Source organism: Dendropsophus ebraccatus, chromosome 5 (genome assembly GCF_027789765.1).
Source record: "Dendropsophus ebraccatus isolate aDenEbr1 chromosome 5, aDenEbr1.pat, whole genome shotgun sequence".
NCBI lineage: Eukaryota > Metazoa > Chordata > Amphibia > Anura > Hylidae > Dendropsophus > Dendropsophus ebraccatus.
The window spans coordinates 30,350,365-30,370,935 of NC_091458.1; the positions used below are offsets into that span (position 1 = coordinate 30,350,365).

Consider the following 20,571-nt stretch of genomic DNA (forward strand, 5'->3'; position numbering starts at 1 on the left):
TAAGGTCTGCACAATGGAGGCTGAAACAACAACTCCCAGCATAAACTTCCCATTGCTTAGGTCATGGGAGCTGTACATTTACATGCTAAAAACTTACATGGCATACAAAAGAATAAGGCTTTGATATATTACACTTATGAACTATCTGTTTCCAGTATCACATGCATTAAGATCATTGCAGAATAAGAGCGCTATTACTACGGGGCCCCGGCATCATACTTCTACATATCGGCAATAAGACCCAACACTGCTGCCTCTACTATACCTAGACGACAGCGAGGCCACGTGTACGTGTGAAGAACGAGAGGACCACGAGGACGCGCAGTTGGATGGAGGAGACGAGTGACATTTGGGAGCATCAGACCCGGAGAGGACGTCAGGAGCGGTGAGAAGTGCCGGCGGCACAAACCACATTGTGTCCTTTTCCTATCTCCCCTAGCAGAACGAGCATACCTATGCACATTGCAACAGAAATCTCTGTGTTTAAAGACTGGCTGAGACCTCTAGTCCGCCCAAACTAAGAAGTGGGGAGTACACACCAGACCTCACCAGTACCACCATACTGTGACTGGATAACACCGCAATACCAGACCTGAGCTGACCAATACCGCCATACCAGCCACCCCCCCTCGAAAAGACACCGGATTTACTGGTAAGTCTGAACGGGAGGTGGGAGACTAAAAAAATAAAAATAAAAAAGTTGTTTCCTCCCCTCTGCCCCCCTGCAAGGTGCTGCCCTAGGCACCGGATCACGGCTGGCTACTGGTAAATACGGCCCTGGCTGTTTGTGAAGCTCCCATTGAGGCTAATGGAGGGATGTCAGTGTAGTGATGGAACCCACGTTTATCAGACTTTTACAGTATATCCTGTGGATGTGCACATAGGAATTTCCCTTTAAATTTTAAAGGGGTGGTCCAGCCATTTTAACATGTCCCCTATCTACAGGATATGGAATATTATCTGCTTGTTGGGCTTCTTCCTCTGGATCTCCAGCCTCCTAGAGGTATGGCGTATGCTATTCATTGTCTATGGAAGATGCCAGAAATACACTGGGATCTGTTCCTCTTGGTGATCTCAGGGGGGTCCCAGCAGATCCCCCACCCACACACTCATACACTTGTTCCCTATGTTGTGAATAGCAATAGGTCCTAATGATGGGTCAGACCCTTTGGTTGTTGCCCATCCTTAGCTTAGTTTTATAGAACCTAGATAAATCCCTTCAAGCAGCCCTATCCCTGGCTGTGGTCCATCCCCACTGTCATTCCCATCCCTCTATGTGACGTCACTACACGCCTTTTCCATTCATCCCTCACGTTCAAGGTTTTCCAGGACTAAACATGGCCGCCCAGCCGTGTCATCTCCATGGCGACCTGCCAACCCCGTCCGCCAATCAGCTTCCTGATTTGGTTTAGCCACGCCTCAATTATAAAACGGCCCAATAGAATTCGGGGGCAGAGCTGTGTACGGACGGTGATTGGTCAGATTAGTGGGCTGTGGCCTTGGCGTAGTGTAGAGGTGACTCGCAGTGTGACAGCCGCCGGTGCAGTCATGGCCTTCTGTATCCCGCGTCCCGCCGCCCGCCTGTCCTCCGGCGCATCCCGGGTGAGTGTTCCCCGCCGCCGCTCCCTGCAGGGGGCGCTGTGACCGTAGGAATAGAATGATGCAGCCAGGTGTCATTAGGCAGCGGTGGTGGCCTGGTAGGCTATGGCAGCTGGCAGAGGTGGGAGGTGAAGCCTAGGACGCAGTGCACATTACCTTATACACAGTGATACAACTCCTGCTTCTCCTCTAGCATGCTGGGAGTTGTAGTTTTCCATCAGAGCTGCAGGTAGGAGATCAGCTGGAGATCAGTCACTGTGTCCTATGGATCGTGCTGTGGACATTCAGACATGATGGAGCAGAAAGGGGCCGAAGCCAAAGCTGTTGTGTACAATGTCTGGGCTTAAAGGGGTTATCCACCTAAGAGCGATACAATGAAATGCTTGCTGTCTAATGGTGCCTTTACACAGAGAGATTTATCTGACACATTATTGAAGCCAAAGCCAGCAACAGACTATAAACAGAGAACAGGTCATAAAGGAAAGACTGAGATTTCTCCTTTAAATCCATTCCTGACTTTGGCTCCAAAAATCTGTCAGATAAATCTGTCTGTGTAAAGGCACCCTACGGAATTCTCGTGGATAAACTTCTTTCAGCGGATAGCGGAATACGCCGGCCCATAGAATGGAGTCTATGGAGCCGGTAGAAAGGTGCGCGGACATTATCTGCGAGAATTCCTCAGTATGGACCCACCCTTACTCACCAAGTCCTCCTGAGTATTTTGAGCCGTCTTCTGTCTTTCTAGCTGCTGCTGTTCCTGAGTTACAAGTTTTTCTACAAATCAATCTATAACCAAGATAGGAAACTACATTTCCCATCATGCATCTCCCTGATTGCTCCATTTGTGTACTCGCTCCCTTAGCTTTCTTTCCTGCCCACTGCTCTCATTACTATTGCACAGTAATCACAGGACTGTTGTTTTCACTGATTTTGCATCACATCACCCCAATGTGTATTCTATACCAGCTGATGATGTAGCAGAGCTGAGGTGCACATGGTGTAGATATGTGCTGCATACCCGGCATCTGTTTACTGGGGGTAGGGGGGGTAGTGTAGGTTTAAATCTCTGCTTGCTGACTGTGAATGAAAACCTTCTAGTTCCACCAGACTCTAAGAACATCTATAATACTTACAATATGCCACGCTGAGACACAGAGAAAGGTACATATGTCTGCATTCACTGACAGCAAGCAGAGGTAGCACTATAACTTTTCATATTACAGAAAACTAAGCTCAGGGACACAGTTAAGTCTATGAAAGCAGCACAGGTGCATGGAGATGATGCAGATAATGTCTCCTGGGAGTCGGGTTAGTAAATTAATAGACGGCTAACCCAGCCCCCAGAGAGGAGATCACATGTCCTGTGTTTACAAGGGAGGGGGGAGAGGGAGCTGAGCGTGGTCAGAGTGGACCCAGAGTAGAGGATTTTAGACATCCAGAGTGGATAAGAATGAGGGGGGAAAAAAGGGAAAGGGTGCAAGATAGGTTAGACATAGCGTGGTATTGGGAAGGGGAATCGTTTAGAATATTGTTTTTGTTACTCAGATAACCCCTTTAACCTTGGGAACACCGCATAGTATTATTCTCCTCCACTATACTATACAGCTGGCACAATGCAGTCAGGCAGGTAATATTCTTCATCCATCAGACGCCATATACAGAAATGTGATCCATCACTCCACCGAACATGTTTCCTCTGCTCACGTGGAGGAGACTTTGCTCCATCTGACACTTGGCATAGAGCTTGGTGATGTACGGCTTGCATGCAGCTGCTCAGCTGTGGACATCCACGTCATGAAGCTCCCTGCGGGCACAGTGCTTGTGCTGATTTTAATGATGATGTTTGGTCTCTGCAGTAATGGAGTCAGCTGAGCATTCCTTCACTTCTATGCACTAGGTGCAGATTATTTGTAATACGAAGTCCATGAATGGAGTCCGGACACCTGGACTGATATCAGGAGGAAATGCTGTAACGTAGTACAAAGATCACCTGCTGCAGACGTGTCTTATCCTGTTCCACAGACAGACATGATAGGATGTGTAGCCATCCCCCCATACTTGTCGTGTTCCCCTCCCCCAGGACTATGACTCTGGACTAAGATCCCGCTTTGTACTACTGCTCTTATTCTGCCGGACTCGTCCTGTCCTTGAATTACATGCATGGTTGCCTTCTAATTCATGATCAGCTCTTTGCAAGAAGCAGGACCCAGCAGCCCCAGCATATTTAAAGGTGCTATCCCTTATGAATCAGACCCTCTAAGTGTCTAATGTTATCATTGGGGAGGACAAGGACATGTAAAATACTGAAATATCATGGAGCACAGGATGGCAGGTGCCTACACACACAACGTATCCGCTGCTGTTACTTGCCCATTCACTTCAATGGGCTAACGCCGGGAGACGCCAGGAGGCCCTGAAGCAAGCTGGAATGGGGACCCGGTGCAGTATCTTCCTGGGCTGCGGGGGTTAATCGTGCTTGGTTTGATGCTGCGAGTATGTCAGCCCATTGAAGTGAATGCACCCTGTTGTGTGTGAAGGCAAGGTGAATTGGAAGCTGTTCTGTAGAGAAGAGACTTCCTGACAAATTCTTTTCTTCAGGATTTTAGTTGTTTTTGCTGCTTTACCTACGAGTGTAAGGGTCCTATTAGATGGGCCGATGGCGGACTGATCAATAGCTCGATTGGTGTTCGTTTACTGAGGCTATTACACAGTTCTATGATCGTTTAGGAAAAAGTATATACCGTATATACTGTCTCCTCTGTCATGTTCCCAGCACAGGCAGCATGGTACAGAGACACTGCCCGTGCCGGAGGTCTACGCAGCCTCTGTCATTCGCCTGAAGCTCTCAGGTGACAGGTGTATGAGACGATTCACAACTATTAAAATTTTTTGTAGTTAAAAAGTTGTCTTATATGCCAAAAAATAGCGATGTCCATGCAGCCCTTGCCCTAAACTGTTATACATTACCTCGCCACACTCCCGGCCTTCTCCTGCCCTCTGCTGACAGGCCGCTCACCTGATTGCCGTCTGGGACCACCACAGCCAGTGATTGGCTGAGTGGCCTGTTAGCTCAGGGACCGCTCTGAAGCTGCAACTGCGACCTTGGGAAGCAAGCAAGGGGGCAGGAGAAGACTGAGAGCGCGGAGAGGTAACGTATAACAATTGTTGTTCAATTGTTGGCTGTCAGCCGCGCCTCACTGTTCATAGGATCCTATAAAGATAAAGACCCATATTATGGCAGCACTTTATGATCAGTGGGAGTGTAGCACTAACTTAGAGCTTCAACCTGTATAAATCGTCCCTTTAAGGCCGCGCTGCAGTGAAAACCAGTGAACGGGATAGGACACTAAATCAGTGTCTGGTCGCTTACGTTACCATATCATACTGACACTTTATTAGGTGGATATACTCCCATCAATTATTTATTGTTCATTTATTTAGGTTTTTATTATGTACACCACACACACACACATCGATATATAGATAGTAAGTAAATGTTCGATCATTTGTTCCCTCCCTAGGCACTGAAATACGGCCAGCGCTCCTATGCATCACAGCGCTCCTTACATGTAAGTATTTTATGTTCACATTAGGCATTTATTATGTAGAGAATGCATAACTATAACTTTTTAGGAATATAACGTAACACTTTGCAGGTTTGTCCTCGGACTAGTCTCTATTAAACAAGAATATGTTCAAGTAACTTTGTGCTGTTTTCTTTTAATGTATTAGGGCAAGGTATGCTGGGAGTTGTAGTCTTGCCACAGGTTGGGGGTCATTACATAAACTAATGTTGCGTTTACACGGAACGATTATCGTTCGAATTTTCGCAATAACGATCGCATTTGAGCGATAATTGTTCTGTGTAAACACAGCAAGCGACGAGCGAAAAATCGTTCATTTTGATCTTTCAACATGTTCTCAAATCATCGTTCGCTAAAAATTCGCAGATCGCTTCGTGTAAACAGTCTTTCAAAGATTCACCCTATGTAAAAGATGGGCTTAAGCGATCTTAAAAACGATCGCAATAACGATTTTTCTTACAAATATTCTTACGATTTTTCTAACGATTTATTCGTTTTCAATGCTGATCATTATAAAAACCAAATGGTTGCTTCAAAATCGTTAAATTATCGCTTAGTGTAAACGCAGCATAAACCAGTGCTTCTCAACCCCAGTCCTCGCGGCCGCCAACAGGTCATGTTTTGAGGATCTCCTTAGTATTTTACAGGTGATATAATTATACTCAGTGCATCAGGTGTTCTTGATATGGGATATCCTCAAAACATGACCTGCTGGTGAGTCTTGAATGAAGTTAAAGGGGTACTCCATTGAAAATCTTTTTCTTTCAAATCGACTGGTTTAATGCTGCGTTTACACAAAACGATAATTGGCCCGCTCGTACGATTAATGATGTCGGAGTAACGATTTTTTTTTTCATAACGATCAGCGTTTAGACGGTACATTATATCGTACGGAAATTCGTTTTGCGATCGCTTAAGCCTATCTCACACATTGGTTAAATCGGCGAACGACTGTTTACACGGAACGATCTGCGAATTCTTTGCGAACGACGATTTTGAAACATGTTGTAAGATCAAAATGAATGATTTCTCGTTCGTCGTTTGATCGTTCGCAGCGTTTACACGTACGATTATCGTTCGATTCGATCGTTATCGTGCAAATTCGCACAATAATCAATTCGTGTAAACGCAGCATTAGAAAGTTATATAGGTTTGCAATTAACTTCAATTTAAAAACCTCAAGTCTTCCCTATTTTCTGCGTTCCCTAACTGCTGTTGCACTGTGATGGATGACTTGTGTTTTGCATCTTTTAGATGCGTGTTGTATTACCCGTTTTCTACATTTTAGAAAAATGAATAAAATTTAGAATAAAAAAAAAAAAAATTCAACTCTTCCCATACTTTCTTTCCAGTCTGACACAGTGCTCTCTGCTGTCACGTCTGTCCAAGAGAGGAACTGTCCAGAGCAGGAGAGGTTTTCTATGGGGATTTGCTGCTGCTCTGGACAGTTCCTGACATGGACAGAGGTGGCAGCAGAGAGCACTGTGTCAGACTGGAGAGAATACACCATTTCCTGCAGGACATACAGCCGCTGATAAGTACTGGAAGACTGGAGATTTTTTAAATAGAAATAAATTAAAGATCTATATAACTTTCTGAAACTACAGTGGTACCTTGGTTTAAGAGTAACTTGGTTTAAGAGCGTTTTGGTTTAAGAGCTCACAGTTTTTCAAAATTGTGACTTGGTTTAAGAGCATTGCTTTGGTTTAAGAGCTCCATGTTCTGGCTGGGAGCGCGAGTGGAGGAGGGTCATGGTCTGCATAGCGGGGTCTACAGCACTGTACTCTGACCCAGGAAGTCTCCCTCACCTTCCAAATCATAGCAGATCCACTTCAGGCTGGGGCTTACATCAGGGGACAGGACTGTGGAGGTAATCTCTTCATAGCTGTAACCCCTCTCTCCCCGGACAGAGAGCGCTGCATGTATGTGCCCACATCTGCCCTGCTCATTCCTTCATGCTCCCTGCAGTCTCTCTCAGCTCTTGTGTTTCCCATCCTCTCCATTACTGTACAGTAACTTATAATATTACATATTCTGCTGTTTCTTAATCTTTGTTTCATCTGTTTTACATGTAATTCAGAAAAATAAATCATTATTTTTGGGGTGTGGAACCAATTGTCTGCACTTCTATAATTTCTTATGGGAAAATTTGCTTTGGTTTAAGAGCAGATTTGGATTACAAGCACGGTCCCGGAACGAATTATGCTCGTAATCCAAGGCACCACTGTATATTATTTAAAAGAAAAAGATTTTTGCTAGATAACCCCTTTAAGAAACAGTGAAGTAGAGAGATATTCACCTGTCTACTTCAGATCCTTCCCAGCATACCAGCGCTCGGCTGTTCCCATTTACACCTCCGTCTATTTCTCAGCCAAGTATTTCCACCTTCTCTAGGACATTTTCTATAAAACCTCAGAAATCTACGTTTACCATTGACTTGCTTTCTATGTTCTAGGAGGTGGTGATCGCGAGTGCCGCTAGAACCCCCATAGGATCATTCCAGGGGTCCCTGTCATCTCTTCCTGCCACAAAGCTTGGCTCCATTGCCATTAAAGCTGCAGTTGATAGAGCCGGTACGTACAGCGACTTTCTTTTCTAATCCGTCATGTGATCCGCCGCCGTGATTTACCTTTTTTCCTTCCATCTTTTAGGTATTCCTGCTGAGGAGGTGAATGAGGTGTACATGGGCAATGTCCTGCAGGCAGGGCAGGGGCAGGCACCATCCCGGCAGGCAACACTTGGTGCAGGTACATATACTGGGCAGGCGTCTTTCCAGATAGTCACCAACCACATGTGATATTGTGAGATACTTACCTTACTCTTTGTTTTCTTGGCTGACCCCAGGTCTCCTCATCTCTACACCGACCACCACCGTAAATAAGGTCTGTGCTTCTGGAATGAAGTCTGTTATGTTAGCCGCACAGAGTCTGATGTGTGGACACCAGGTAAGATGTGATGTTAACATCAGTACAAGATTTCTCGCCTTATAAAGTGCAACTCTAATGGTGACATACACCGGCAATAACTGACTGGTGAACAGTTCTCTCCCGTCCTCCTGTGTTCTCTATGGGGGCCGGTACATGGCCCAAACCCTCTCACTCCTGCAGGTAGACTAGCAAACCCCTGGTCCCTCTGATACTAGAGACAAACCCAGACTAAGGGCTCTCTTAAAGGGGTACTCCAGCACGGGGGGGGGGGCATTTTTTTCCTGGGACCGGGGAGGAGGTGGCTAAGGGAAACTACGTCCACTTACCTCCCTGGTTCCAGCAGTGGGTCCCGCATCGCAGCGCTCCAGTCCCCGGCCACTTCCTGGTGTCTGACGGTGTCAGCCAGTCAGTGACAGGGGCGGGATCTTAGCGGACTTGAAACGGATCCAGCCTCCTTCACTGACTGGCTGAGCGGACCTGAGACGCCAGGCTTCGGGCCCGCGTCAGACACCAGTAAGCGGCCGGGAACCGGGGACTGGAGCGCTGTGATGCGGGACCCGCTGCTGGAACCGGGGAGGTGAGTGGATGTTGTTTCCCTCAGCCACCTCCTCCCCGGTCCCAGGAAAAAAATGCCCCCCCCTGCCGGAGTACCCCTTTAAACAGCAAAAATCAGAGGACAGCAGATTGCACATAAGGGAGACACCGAGTGGCCAAGACTTATAGTGTCACTATTGATATATAAAAAGGTTTTCACAGAGAGAAAGTTTTGATTGGTCTGGGTGTTAAGTCCCTGACCCGATCATAAAGACACTTTAAGATTTGTTTTTTTGGGGGCTATGGAGCAAGTTCACACTGAGTACTCTCTGCCGCGAAATTCCACCAGCATCCGCCTCATACAGGCTGCCTATGGAAGGGCTTGCGCGCCTCCGCTCTCCACATCTCATGTCATGTCCGCGACAGGTTAATTATTTGAGCGGAGACTGGAGTCGCGCAAGCCCTCCCATAGACGACCTGTATGACACAGAGGCTGGCGGGCGGCTCTTTTACTCTGTGTAAACTGACCCTAAGGATATTAAAGAAAGGGTTTTATCCTGTTAGTGTGAATCTGTTTTACTTGAATTCTGTTTCTAGGTTCTATTTATTTTGTTGCCCTACAGAATGTGATGGTAGCTGGCGGGATGGAGAGCATGTCTAATGTCCCTTACTGCATGAGTAGAGGAGCCACGCCGTACGGAGGAGTCAAACTGGAAGATCTGATTGTGAAAGACGGACTGACCGATGTTTACAACAAAATCCATATGGTACGGTGTAACCTGGTGACTCCATTGTGCCGTCCACATCGTATCACCATTACCACAAAGCTAGACTTTCTTACTATATAATATAATCTGTGTGTGTGTTACACACCTGCTTATAAGTCATATTTTATTGCAGGGAAGCTGTGGAGAAAACACAGCAAAGAAGTTAAACATTGGGCGCGAAGAACAGGACAAGTTTGCAATCAGTTCTTATACCAAGAGTAAAGCGGCCTGGGAGTCCGGGGTCATGGCACCTGAAATTGCTCCTGTCACTATTTCACAAAAAGGTACAGATATTAATTCTACACTAATATACATATTTTCCAGTATAAGTGAGAGCAGTTCAGACAAGGGGAGAGTGAGTACAGGGAAATTATATAGTCTACAGCCTGTCAGTGTGTACACAACATCCTGTAATGTAACGCTCCCACCGGAAATGGCTGTTTAGCATAGACAGTATAGGATCTATGTGGAGCGACCATTTCTGGTGGGAATGGCAGGTCAGCGGATGTTAGGGAAACTCTGACAGTTGCAGTGAAGCAGGACAGGTAAGTATACCTCACTGTCGTGCCCCACACAGCATCGCGGATTGTGTGTTTATCATGGACAACTGCTTTAACTTTACTAATACACCCCATGTGCTAGTTGAACTGATTACATGTGTGCACAGAACTAAAAATAATGATTAGGTTGTTGGGGTCCAACCCAGTTGCTATATGTATGTCCTCCTTCACCCAACCCCTCCCTGCTTGGCTTTCAGCAATGAACCTTGTACTTAAATCAGTCAAAACAGGGTAGTGGAGGGAGCAGGCATGAATACTGCGGCTCAGCAACACCTCCTTGACCCTCAAGCGCTAAGCATGATATAGAGGTCACAAATATTTTTTTTAATGCTTCTGTAGACTTAAAAATGAAGGGAATTAATTTGTTGTTTAAATTTAAATATGTTCCACTCACATATTCCTAAGTGCTGTACAGAGACTGTCTTCATTCATATAAGTCCCTGACACCATATAGGCTCAAAATCTAGTTTTAGACCTATATAGCTTCCTTATTGCTTAAGTAAGTGATGTGGTAAATGGTAAAATTATAAAAAAAAAAAATACAGAAAAAAAAATGTATAGCACATTCTATTTTTAAACCTAATTTAGGGTGCTTTAAGAGATGGAATTAAAGGGGTTATCCAGTGCTATAAAACATGGCCACATTTGCACCACTCTCGTCTCCAGATTGCGTCGGGTTTCAAACTCCGTTCCATTGAAGTAAATGGAGCTTAATTGCAAACAACACCTGAACTGGAAACAAGAGTGGGGCAAAAGTGGCCATGTTTTTGTAGTGCTGAATAACCCCTTTAAATGTTGTGCACCTTCCATTTAATGTGCGTCATCTAGATTCTAGATTGTTTCCCGAGTCAGATACTCATTTTTTTTCCTGATTTGTAGTTATTTTTCTTTCCTTCATCATTTATGGAGGCAGCCATTTTGCTGGAGCCTGTGCTCTGTTAAAGGGGTTATCCAGCGCTACAAAAACATGGCCACTTTCCCTCCTCTGTTATCTCCAGTTCAGGTGTGGTTTGCAATTAAGCTCCATTTACTTCAATGGAACTGAATTCCAAACCCCACCCAAACTGGAGACAAGAGAGGGGAAAAAGTGGCCATGTTTTTGTAGCGCTGGATAACCCCTTTAACAGAATAAATATCTCAGCATTATTCTCTCTTTCAGGGAAGCCTGATGTCATCGTACAAGAAGATGAGGAGTACAAGCGAGTAGACTTCAGCAAGGTTCCAAAATTGAAGACTGTTTTCCAAAAAGAAAATGGTGAGGAATGCTCAGAAGTGTGCGGCCTTGAGGATGTTAGGAACTTCATTCTATCAGATGTATACATCTTTTTATATAAGCAGCATGTCTTTCACTCCAGTCTGTTGATACCTAGAACTAGCTATCATTTTGGGTAACTTGTTAGGATAAGTTGTAGTGTCTGTACTAGAAATGAGCGAACCGGGTTCGGGTTCGAGTCCATCCGAACCCGAACTTTCGGCATTTGATTAGCGGTGGCTGCTGAACTTGGATAAAGCTCTAAGGCTATGTGGAAATCATGGATATAGTCATTGGCTGTATCCATGTTTTCCAGACAACCTTAGAGCTTTATCCAAGTTCAGCAGCCCCCGCTAATCAAATACCGAACATTCGGGTTCGGATGGACTCGAACCCGGTTCGCTCATCTCTAGTCTGTACGTAAGGACTAGCTAATAAATGCCTTGTTTCACCAGTTTTCCAGCTATATAGGAGGAACACTTCTATAACTGCATTTTATCTCCGCTTAGGCACTATAACCGCGGCCAACGCCAGCACGCTGAACGACGGGGCTGCAGCCTTGGTTCTTATGACATCAGAAGCTGCAGACAAATTCAAAGTGAAGCCTCTGGCACGGATCATAGGTATTTAGCAAAAAGCAGTGTTTCATGAAATAGCGACTGACTGTAAGACAATAATATGAAATACAGATATAGAGAACTAATCACCTAATATTAACTGGACATATAAGTATATCCCCTCTCAGGTACATTTATTAAAATACAGACTGCCTTGGCAGTCTATATCTTGTACATAGCCTGTTCTGATCCTGTATCGTCGGGCGCCGCCATCTTGTTTTCCTCACATGTCAGGCCTTCCACGGAAAAAGTTGCTTGTTTTTGCAGCATTTAGTGATATACTTTACAACAAGCCACATGGTCATAATTCATTGACATGGGACATGGATAGAAAAGGTTCTGTGACCATTCCATAGGCAGGGAGGAGGCTGAGCTGTGAATGTCATCTATACTCTTCTTTATCTCCTGGTATCACCTTTTGCTGTAATTCTGTACAGATCCCTTTTAGCAGCCTCCTCCTAATCATCACATACAGAACTTAAAGGGGTTGTCCAGCGAATTTTTTTATTTTTTATTTTTTCAAATCAACTGGTGTCAGAAGTAAATTACACATCTATAGAACTTTCTATTTAAAAATCTCAAGTCTTCCCATACTTTGACACCAGTTGATTTGAAAGAAAAAGATTTTTGCTGGATAAATCCTTTAAAGGGAACCTGTCACCGGGGACGCGGGCACAGAGCCCGCCCGACCCCCCCCGGTGCAGCCCCTGGATACTTACCCTTTCCAATGAATCCCGTTCCTGGAGTCGGTCCTGGGACGAAGATATCAGCGCCCAAAGCCGTGTGCACGTGCCGCTGAGATGAGTCCCAATGCCCATAGAGAATGAGTGGAGCCGTCATTCTCTATGGGCATCGGACTCATCTCAGTGGCGCACACGGCTTCGGACGCTGATATCTTCATCCCGGGACCGACTCCAGGAACGGGACTCAATGGAAAGGGTAAGTATCCGGGGGCTGCATCGGGGGGTCGGGCGGGTTCTGTGCCCCCGCGTCCCCGGTCACAGGTTCCCTTTACATTCTTAGCTTAGTGGTGAGAATAATAACTGCAAGATATCAGCATGAGGGTACATTTACACAGAAAGATTATCTGCCAAAGATTTGAAGCCAAAGCCAGAAACTGACTATAAACAAGGAACAGGTCATAAAGGAAAGCCTGCGATTCCTCCTCTTTTCAAATCCATCCCTGGCTTTGGCTTCAAATCTTGGGCCCTTACTTTTTAAAATACAGCTAATAAAATGGTAAACTAGATAAAATATCACCAGATATTCTAAACATGTTAAGCATAAAAAGAAAAGGAAACTTTCTGATGAGATGTTAGGGGATCCGGAGGGGGATAGGGCTGGGAGGGGTTTTCATCTATATGTTTTTGTTCTCGGTATGATGTGATGGAGATGTTTATGTTTATTATGTCTGTTAAAATTTGTATGTCCTTATCTACTATGTTAAAATGTAAACTCGAAAATAAATATTTAAAAAAAAAAAATGCCATTTTATATTCTGGTGTTTTCTCCTCCCCCTTGTGCAGCTTTTGCTGACTCGGCTGTAGATCCAATTGACTTCCCAATTGCACCGGCATATGCTATTCCCAAGGTAAGTGTGAACTTATACAGACCCTCAGGTAACATCCCCGTAATTCTGATATAGTGATAAATCCATGCATAGCATAAAATGTAAACCTGTTATACACTCACCGGCCACTTTATTAGGTACACCTGTCCAACTGCACGTTACCACTTAATTTCTAATCAGCCAATCACATGGCGGCAACTCAGTGCATTTAGGCATGTAGACATGGTCAAGACAATCTCCTGCAGTTCAAACCGAGCATCAGTATGGGGAAGAAAGGTGATTTGAGTGCCTTTGAACGTGGCATGGTTGTTGGTGCCAGAAGGGCTGGTCTGAGTATTTCAGAAACTGCTGATCTACTGGGATTTTCACGCACAACCATCTCTAGGGTTTACAGAGAATGGTCCGAAAAAGAAAAAATATCCAGTGAGCGGCAGTTCTGTGGGCGGAAATGCCTTGTTGATGCCAGAGGTCAGAGGAGAATGGGCAGACTGGTTCGAGCTGATAGAAAGGCAACAGTGACTCAAATAGCCAACCGTTACAACCAAGGTAGGCAGAAGAGCATCTCTGAACGCACAGTACGTCCAACTTTGAGGCAGATGGGCTACAGCAGCAGAACACCACACCGGGTGCCCCTCCTTTCAGCTAAGAACAGGAAACTGAGGCTACAATTTGCACAAGCTCATCGAAATTGGACAGTAGAAGATTGGAAAAACGTTGCCTGGTCTGATGAGTCTCGATTTCTGCTGCGACATTCGGATGGTAGAGTCAGAATTTGGCGTCAACAACATGAAAGCATGGATCCATCCTGCCTTGTATCAACGGTTCAGGCTGGTGGTGGTGGTGTCATGGTGTGGGGAATATTTTCTTGGCACTCTTTGGGCCCCTTGGTACCAATTGAGCATGGTTGCAACGCCACAGCCTACCTGAGTATTGTTGCTGACCATGTCCATCCCTGTATGACCACAATGTACCCAACATCTGATGCCTACTTTCAGCAGGATAATGCGCCATGTCATAAAGCTAGAATCATCTCAGACTGGTTTCTTGAACATGACAATGAGTTCACTGTACTCAAATGGCCTCCACAGTCACCAGATCTCAATCCAATAGAGCATCTTTGGGATGTGGTGGAACGGGAGATTCGCATCATGGATGTGCAGCTGACAAATCTGCGGCAACTGTGTGATGCCATCATGTCAATATGGACCAAAATCTCTGAGGAAGCTTCCAGCACCTTGTTGTATCTATGCCACCAAGAATTGAGGCAGTTCTGAAGGCAAAAGGGGGTCCAACCCGTTACTAGCATGGTGTACCTAATAAAGTGGCCGGTGAGTGTACTTACTTGTCCATGTTCCCCCGTTGTCCTCCTGCTGTGTCTCTGGGTCCCTGCTGACCTCAGCAGCTGCCACTTCCACAGACAAACTCCTCCAAACTCGGTCATTGATTAGCTGAGCGGGCTGTCACTACCAAGAAGAGTTCACCTGTGGAAGTTGCTGGAGTCAGCAGGGACCCAGGAACGTGGTTAGGTAAGTATTAAGTAAGATGTTTACATTTTACATAAGGGTAGCAACATATATGAAGTTTTTAAGTGCTGGATAAACCCTTTCAATAAGTTGCTGGCTGCTGGAATCCACCACTAGAGGGAGCTTACATGATATTTTTTATGGAGTTCAGTGTATTAATGGTGTACAGCCATAGTAACAGTTCCTATAGATACTTGATGGAGCAGTGGGACAACCCTGTTCTCAATTCTTGCTGGAGGTCCTATTGTTTGGACCATCTCCTGCAATTAGACACTTGTCCTCAACACCATAGGTGTTAGGGTATGTGCACACTGCTGAAAAGAGACGGAAACTCCGTCGCGCGTGTCTCCGCCCGTGTCATAGACTCCTTTCTATGCACGGGCGGATTCCTTCCTCCGTCCAAAGAATAATCAAGTTCATTCTTTGGACGGAGGAAGGAATCCGCCCGTGCATAGAATGGAGTCCATGACACGGGTGGAGACGCGGGCGCACGGCGGATTACGCAACGGAGTTTCCGTCACTTTTCCGCAGTGTGCATATACCCTAAGTCTGGAATACCCCTTTAAAACAAGGCATGTGTGTATGCATGCTTCCAATTATGAATCTGCCTCTATGGCTCCCAGTACATTGTGTAAATCTATCTGCTATATTTTTGTACGGTTAAACAGGAAGCCATTCTAAAGGATACATGATCTGTGTTTAAGTATAACGCTCTAACTTTGTTGTTTACAGGTGCTGAGTGCTGCTGGATTAAAGATAGAAGATATTACCATGTGGGAGATCAATGAAGCCTTCAGTGTTGTTGTATTGGCCAACATAAAAATGTTGGATATCGACCCTGCAAAAGTCAATGTCAATGGTGGAGCGGTATCTCTTGGCCACCCCATTGGGTATGTGATACATGTCTAGAATAAAGAGGTTATCCAAAATTAGAAAAAAAACACAACTTTCTTGCAAAAACAGCGCCACTCCTGTCCTGAGGTTGTGTGTGGTATTACAGTCCAATTCTATTCAAGTCAATGGAACTGAGCTGCAAAACCCACACCAAGACTAAGAACAGGAGAGGTATTGTTTCTGACAGAAACGGGCCATGTTGTTCAAAACCTGGATAACCCCTTAAATTGCATGTTAGACAGTCCTTGCATTTTGTACTCGTGATATGGTTCAAGCAGTTTTGCCATGTAGGATGTGCAGACACTTGCTGATATGTTCCCTAATGCAGTGGTTTTCAACCAGTGTGCCGCGACACAAGGTCGGGTGTGCCGCGGGGAAAGTTCCCTAAACTATGGTGCCCCTGCAGATCGCCCCGCTGCTGCTGTCCGCCTCACCTACTGGCCGCCTGTAGCGCCCAGACGTGCTCCTCCTATCCAATCAGCGGAGACCGGGAGCGTGGTGCGCTGCGGCAGGCTGTGATGCACGCATCCAATCAACGTGTGCGCTACGGCCCGCCGCAGCGCACCACGCTCCCGGTCTCCGCTGATTGGATAGGAGGAGCACGTCCGGGCCCTACGGCCTGCTGAGTCTTACATTAGTACTAGAGATGAGCGAACCGGGTTCGAGTCCATCCGAATGCGAACTTTCGGCATTTGATTAGCGGTGGCTGCTGCACTTGGATAAAGCTCTAAGGTTGTCTGGAAAACATGGATACAGCCAATGACTATATCTATGATTTCCACATAGCCTTAGGGCTTTATCCAACTTCAGCAGCCACCGCTAATCAAATGCCGAAAGTTCGAGTTCGGATGGATTTGAGCATGCTCCAGGTTCGCTCATCTCTAATTAGAACCGATCTCAATCTTTTTTTTTTATATCTCCACCTCTAGAATGTCTGGCGCTAGAATCGTTGGTCACATGGCCCATGCATTGAAGAAGGGACAGTTCGGACTTGCCGGAATCTGTAATGGTGGAGGAGGGGCCTCAGCCATCTTGATTGAGAAGTTATAGAACCATAAGCTAAATACTGGACAGGAAGCTGGAGCATTCACAATCCGATCCGTGCACTTCATAATCCTTTGGTATCTGTTACAATTATTTTCCAGCGACAGGAATCCTTTTTATAATAGATCAGGTCAAACAATCTAGGGGCAGCAGCTGAACCGGGACCTTTCCAGCCTTTACAAAACATCCAATACATTGTATAGACATACTGCATCTGAATGTATAGGGTTTATACCATCAGTACAATAGTTGGCCTGTTTATTTGTTTTATGACTCAATATGTCTGCAGTATCCAAGACCATAAGCTATTACCTGGTGGTATGACTGTCGGGTCACACAAATATGAGGGAATTGTCGGTTTTTCTCCCCTGAAGTGTGCCACTCTTATACATAGGTTGTGACTGGTATTGCAGCTTATCTACATCTTGGTGTGTAGGACTTAGCAACAGTACTGTAGACACAACCTGTTTATATGAGCGGTAATGTTCTGGAGGGGGGAGGGGAAACAGTACAATAAGGGACAAACAAATGCAATATCCAGAACTGCAAAACTTACATTTTGTGAACTGGTCTCCATTTTTCTACAACAGCTGATAAACAACAAGAATGACAATTATTATATAATAAAATGGAGTGTAAACAGCCTGTTTTATTTTTCCACCAAGTGCATTGAAAATTACCAATAAACAATTTATTGTTGGGGTGTAGCTAGCTGCAAGATGTGTGCCTGAGTCTGTCTCTAGTGTGGGGACAGTACTGTACTCTTATCTGGACCATCTCCACAACAGCCTTCTCTGCTTTCTCCCAGGTACATAGACTCACAACGCCTTCTACAGCTTATGGACTGGACCTGATCGGCATGCAATCTGATTCCCGCAGGAAGTGTGGGTATTTATAGAGATGGCCGCCCCAGGTCTGCATGACCACAATTGTATTAGGATGTGGGTCACATGCAGTACCAACCCAGCTTAGTTGTCTCTATAGATACTTCCAGGGGGCATATGGGTTGCACACCAATCGGGTTGAGCTTACTTTGTGACAGGTACACTTTAAACATCGACATTTGAGGGGTTGTAGTGTGGTAGTTAGAAAATACAAATACATTCTCAATATTCTCAGTAATATCTAGGTGTAAATTAGTGTATTGCAGGCTAAGACTACAACTCCAATCATGGTCCGATGTGTTATGGCGCATTCCTGGGGATAGGGCTGCTGTCTGACATCACTTTCTGTACATGCCCACAGCAGAAAGGGTCTAGGAAGGATCAGAGACGCTACCCAAGCAAGCCTGCATGCTTTTTTTTCCCTGTAAACACCAAACCAATTTTTGTCCCTTTCATCTTATTACTTTAAAAATAAAGGTTACATTATTTAACCCTTTGAGGACCAGTCCCAAAATGACCCAATTTTGATCTTTGCGCTTTCGTTTTTCACTCCTCCCTTTCTAAGAGCTCTAGCACTTTCAGTTTTCTATCTACAGGGCCATGTAAGGGCTTATTTTTTACAGGAATAGTTGTACTTTGTAATGGCGTCATTCATTTTACCATAACATGTATGATGGAACCCCAAATATATTATTTATGAAGATATAAATAGGTGAAATCTTAAAAAAGAATGCAATATGGTAACGTTTGGGGGGTTCCTGTGTCTACGTAATGCACTATATGGTAAAAGCGACATGATACCATTATTCTATAGGTCAGTCTGAACACAACCATATGCAGGTTACACCGATTCTTTAATGTTATATATATATATTTTTTTTTTATGAAATCCTTTTTTTTGGCAATTAAATATGAATAAAATGGGCCTATTGTGACGCTTATAACGGTTTTATGTTTTACCTGTGGGGCGTCATTTTTTCCGCCATGATCTCTAGTTTTTATTAATACCATATTTGTGAAGATCGGACATTTTGATCACTTTTTATTATTTTATTTTTTTTTATATATATAATGTTACATAAAATCGGTAATCTGCGCACTTTTTTTCCCTCTTTTCGTGTACGCCGTTCACAATGACGCTTGTTATAGTTTAATAGATCGGACAATTACGCACGCTATGGTATATTATATGTTTATTTTTATATGTTTTATTTATATAATAAAGGGGGGTGATTTAGACTTTTATTTGGGGAGGGATTTTGGGGTAGTGTGTTGGTGTTTAACTTTTTATTTTATACATTTTATGTCCCTTTGGGGGACTTGTACATACATTACTTTTATTTTACACACTGATCACTGCTACGCCATAGGCCTAGCATTGATCAGTGTTAACGTCGATCTGCTCATTGAGCCTGCCTGTGCAGGCTCAGTGACCAGAGCGCCGTTCGGACCGCACGGAGGCAGGTGAGAGACCTCCGGCGGTCCGTTCTACCGATCAGGAGCCCCGCAGTCACACTGCGGGGGTTCCGATCGGTAAGTGACAGGGGACTCCCCGTCACTTACATTTAAACGCTGTGGCCGCGCTTAAGGAGTTAATGTCACGCTGCAGCGCGTCATTAACGGTGAGGTGTCGGCTGATTGCAGCCGGCCCCCACCTGCTATGAAGCACGCTTTATAGTTCAGGACGTACCACTACATCCAGGGTTGTCTGGGGACAGACTTCCAGGACGTACCGGTACGTCCTAGGTGGTCTAGGGGTTAAAATAAATGGGGTTAAAAAAAAAATTGCCCTACTTTGACTCCTAACACTTTTCTCTCTCTCAGCCTGTCTGGCTCTGGGATGAGGGGGCATTTTTTGTGCCCTGACCTGTAGTTTCATTTAGTACAATGTTTTTATGTGGTACTAAATTTGGTGGTTTCGGTGCTTGCTCTGTTTACCATGTGTGATCAGGAAGGTGATAATTTTATAGTATGGACAATAACACTTCAGCTATCAGGTGGATTATGGGAGTTGTAGTCATGTAACACGCACCAGCTATCAGGGGGTGATGGGGGTTGTAGTCATGTAACACGTAGCAGCTATGAGGGGAATGATGGGATTATATTTTTACTATTCCATGCTGACTGCTGACCTGGATTTGCGGCAGAGTAATTTGCAGGCTACAACCCCCCGCCCCCCCTTCCCAATCAGAGCCAACCTCCTGTTCACCCCCCACATTGCTGTGTCCTGACGGCCCCGGCCTGCCACCCCCACCTCACAGTGCAGCTAGATGTAGTGGCCGCATCTCCTCACCTCCAGCCCTCTCCTCTGGTGTCCTCTCCCAGACCGCTGCGCCGCCGACCCTGCTCTGCCCTTTTCAAGTCCCTATGCTATGAAATATGCTATAGTGTAGTATATAGTATAGCATCAATAAAATCAGCGCTCTGCTAGTAAAGTGTGGCTGAGCCGGACTATTAGCAGACAACGGCATCTATATAGTTACATAGCCGACACAAGCAATCGCTATGTGTCGGCTATTTGAATTTGGCGCCACTGGGGACAGAAGGTATGCGGGACCGAGGAGATGACAGGTAGGAGCAGGGGGTGGCACACAGAGAACATTGCCGGCACTCAGCTAGCCACCGGCCGTGTTCTCTGCGCTATACTTTGTTAAGCTGCATAATAGCGCAGTTTAACATAAAGTATCAATACCATGAAATCCTGGTATCAAACAGTTTTTTGGCCAGTATCAATATTTCGGTGCATTCCTATTCCTGACCCCTAAATACAGACACTGCACCACAAAATGGTTTTTGTTTTGGCGAGTGTAATACCA

At 45.2% G+C, this 20,571-nt stretch overlaps 1 protein-coding gene across 1 annotated transcript; it reads left to right on the plus strand.

Annotated features, from left to right (window-relative positions):
* Positions 1-1,494: 1,494 nt before the first annotated feature.
* ACAT1 (acetyl-CoA acetyltransferase 1) lies at positions 1,495-17,513 on the plus strand. The gene is made up of 12 exons (XM_069969761.1): positions 1,495-1,602; positions 5,121-5,168; positions 7,639-7,756; positions 7,835-7,930; positions 8,028-8,128; positions 9,268-9,411; positions 9,545-9,695; positions 11,131-11,226; positions 11,733-11,846; positions 13,367-13,431; positions 15,666-15,823; positions 16,757-17,513. Exons 1-12 carry the CDS (start codon positions 1,549-1,551, stop codon positions 16,875-16,877), a joined length of 1,266 nt encoding a protein of 421 aa, XP_069825862.1. The 5' UTR covers positions 1,495-1,548; the 3' UTR covers positions 16,878-17,513.
* Positions 17,514-20,571: the final 3,058 nt, after the last annotated feature.

What these genes read in the sequence shown, in the direction of transcription:
- ACAT1 (XM_069969761.1), top strand. Translation starts at nt 1,549, where the DNA reads ATGGCCTTCTGTATCCCGCGTCCCGCCGCCCGCCTGTCCTCCGGCGCA. An exon ending in TGTCACTATTTCACAAAAAG is followed by an intron (nt 9,696 to 11,130) that starts GTACAGATATTA and finishes TCTCTCTTTCAG; the next exon opens with GGAAGCCTGATGTCATCGTA. An exon ending in CGGCATATGCTATTCCCAAG is followed by an intron (nt 13,432 to 15,665) that starts GTAAGTGTGAAC and finishes TGTTGTTTACAG; the next exon opens with GTGCTGAGTGCTGCTGGATT.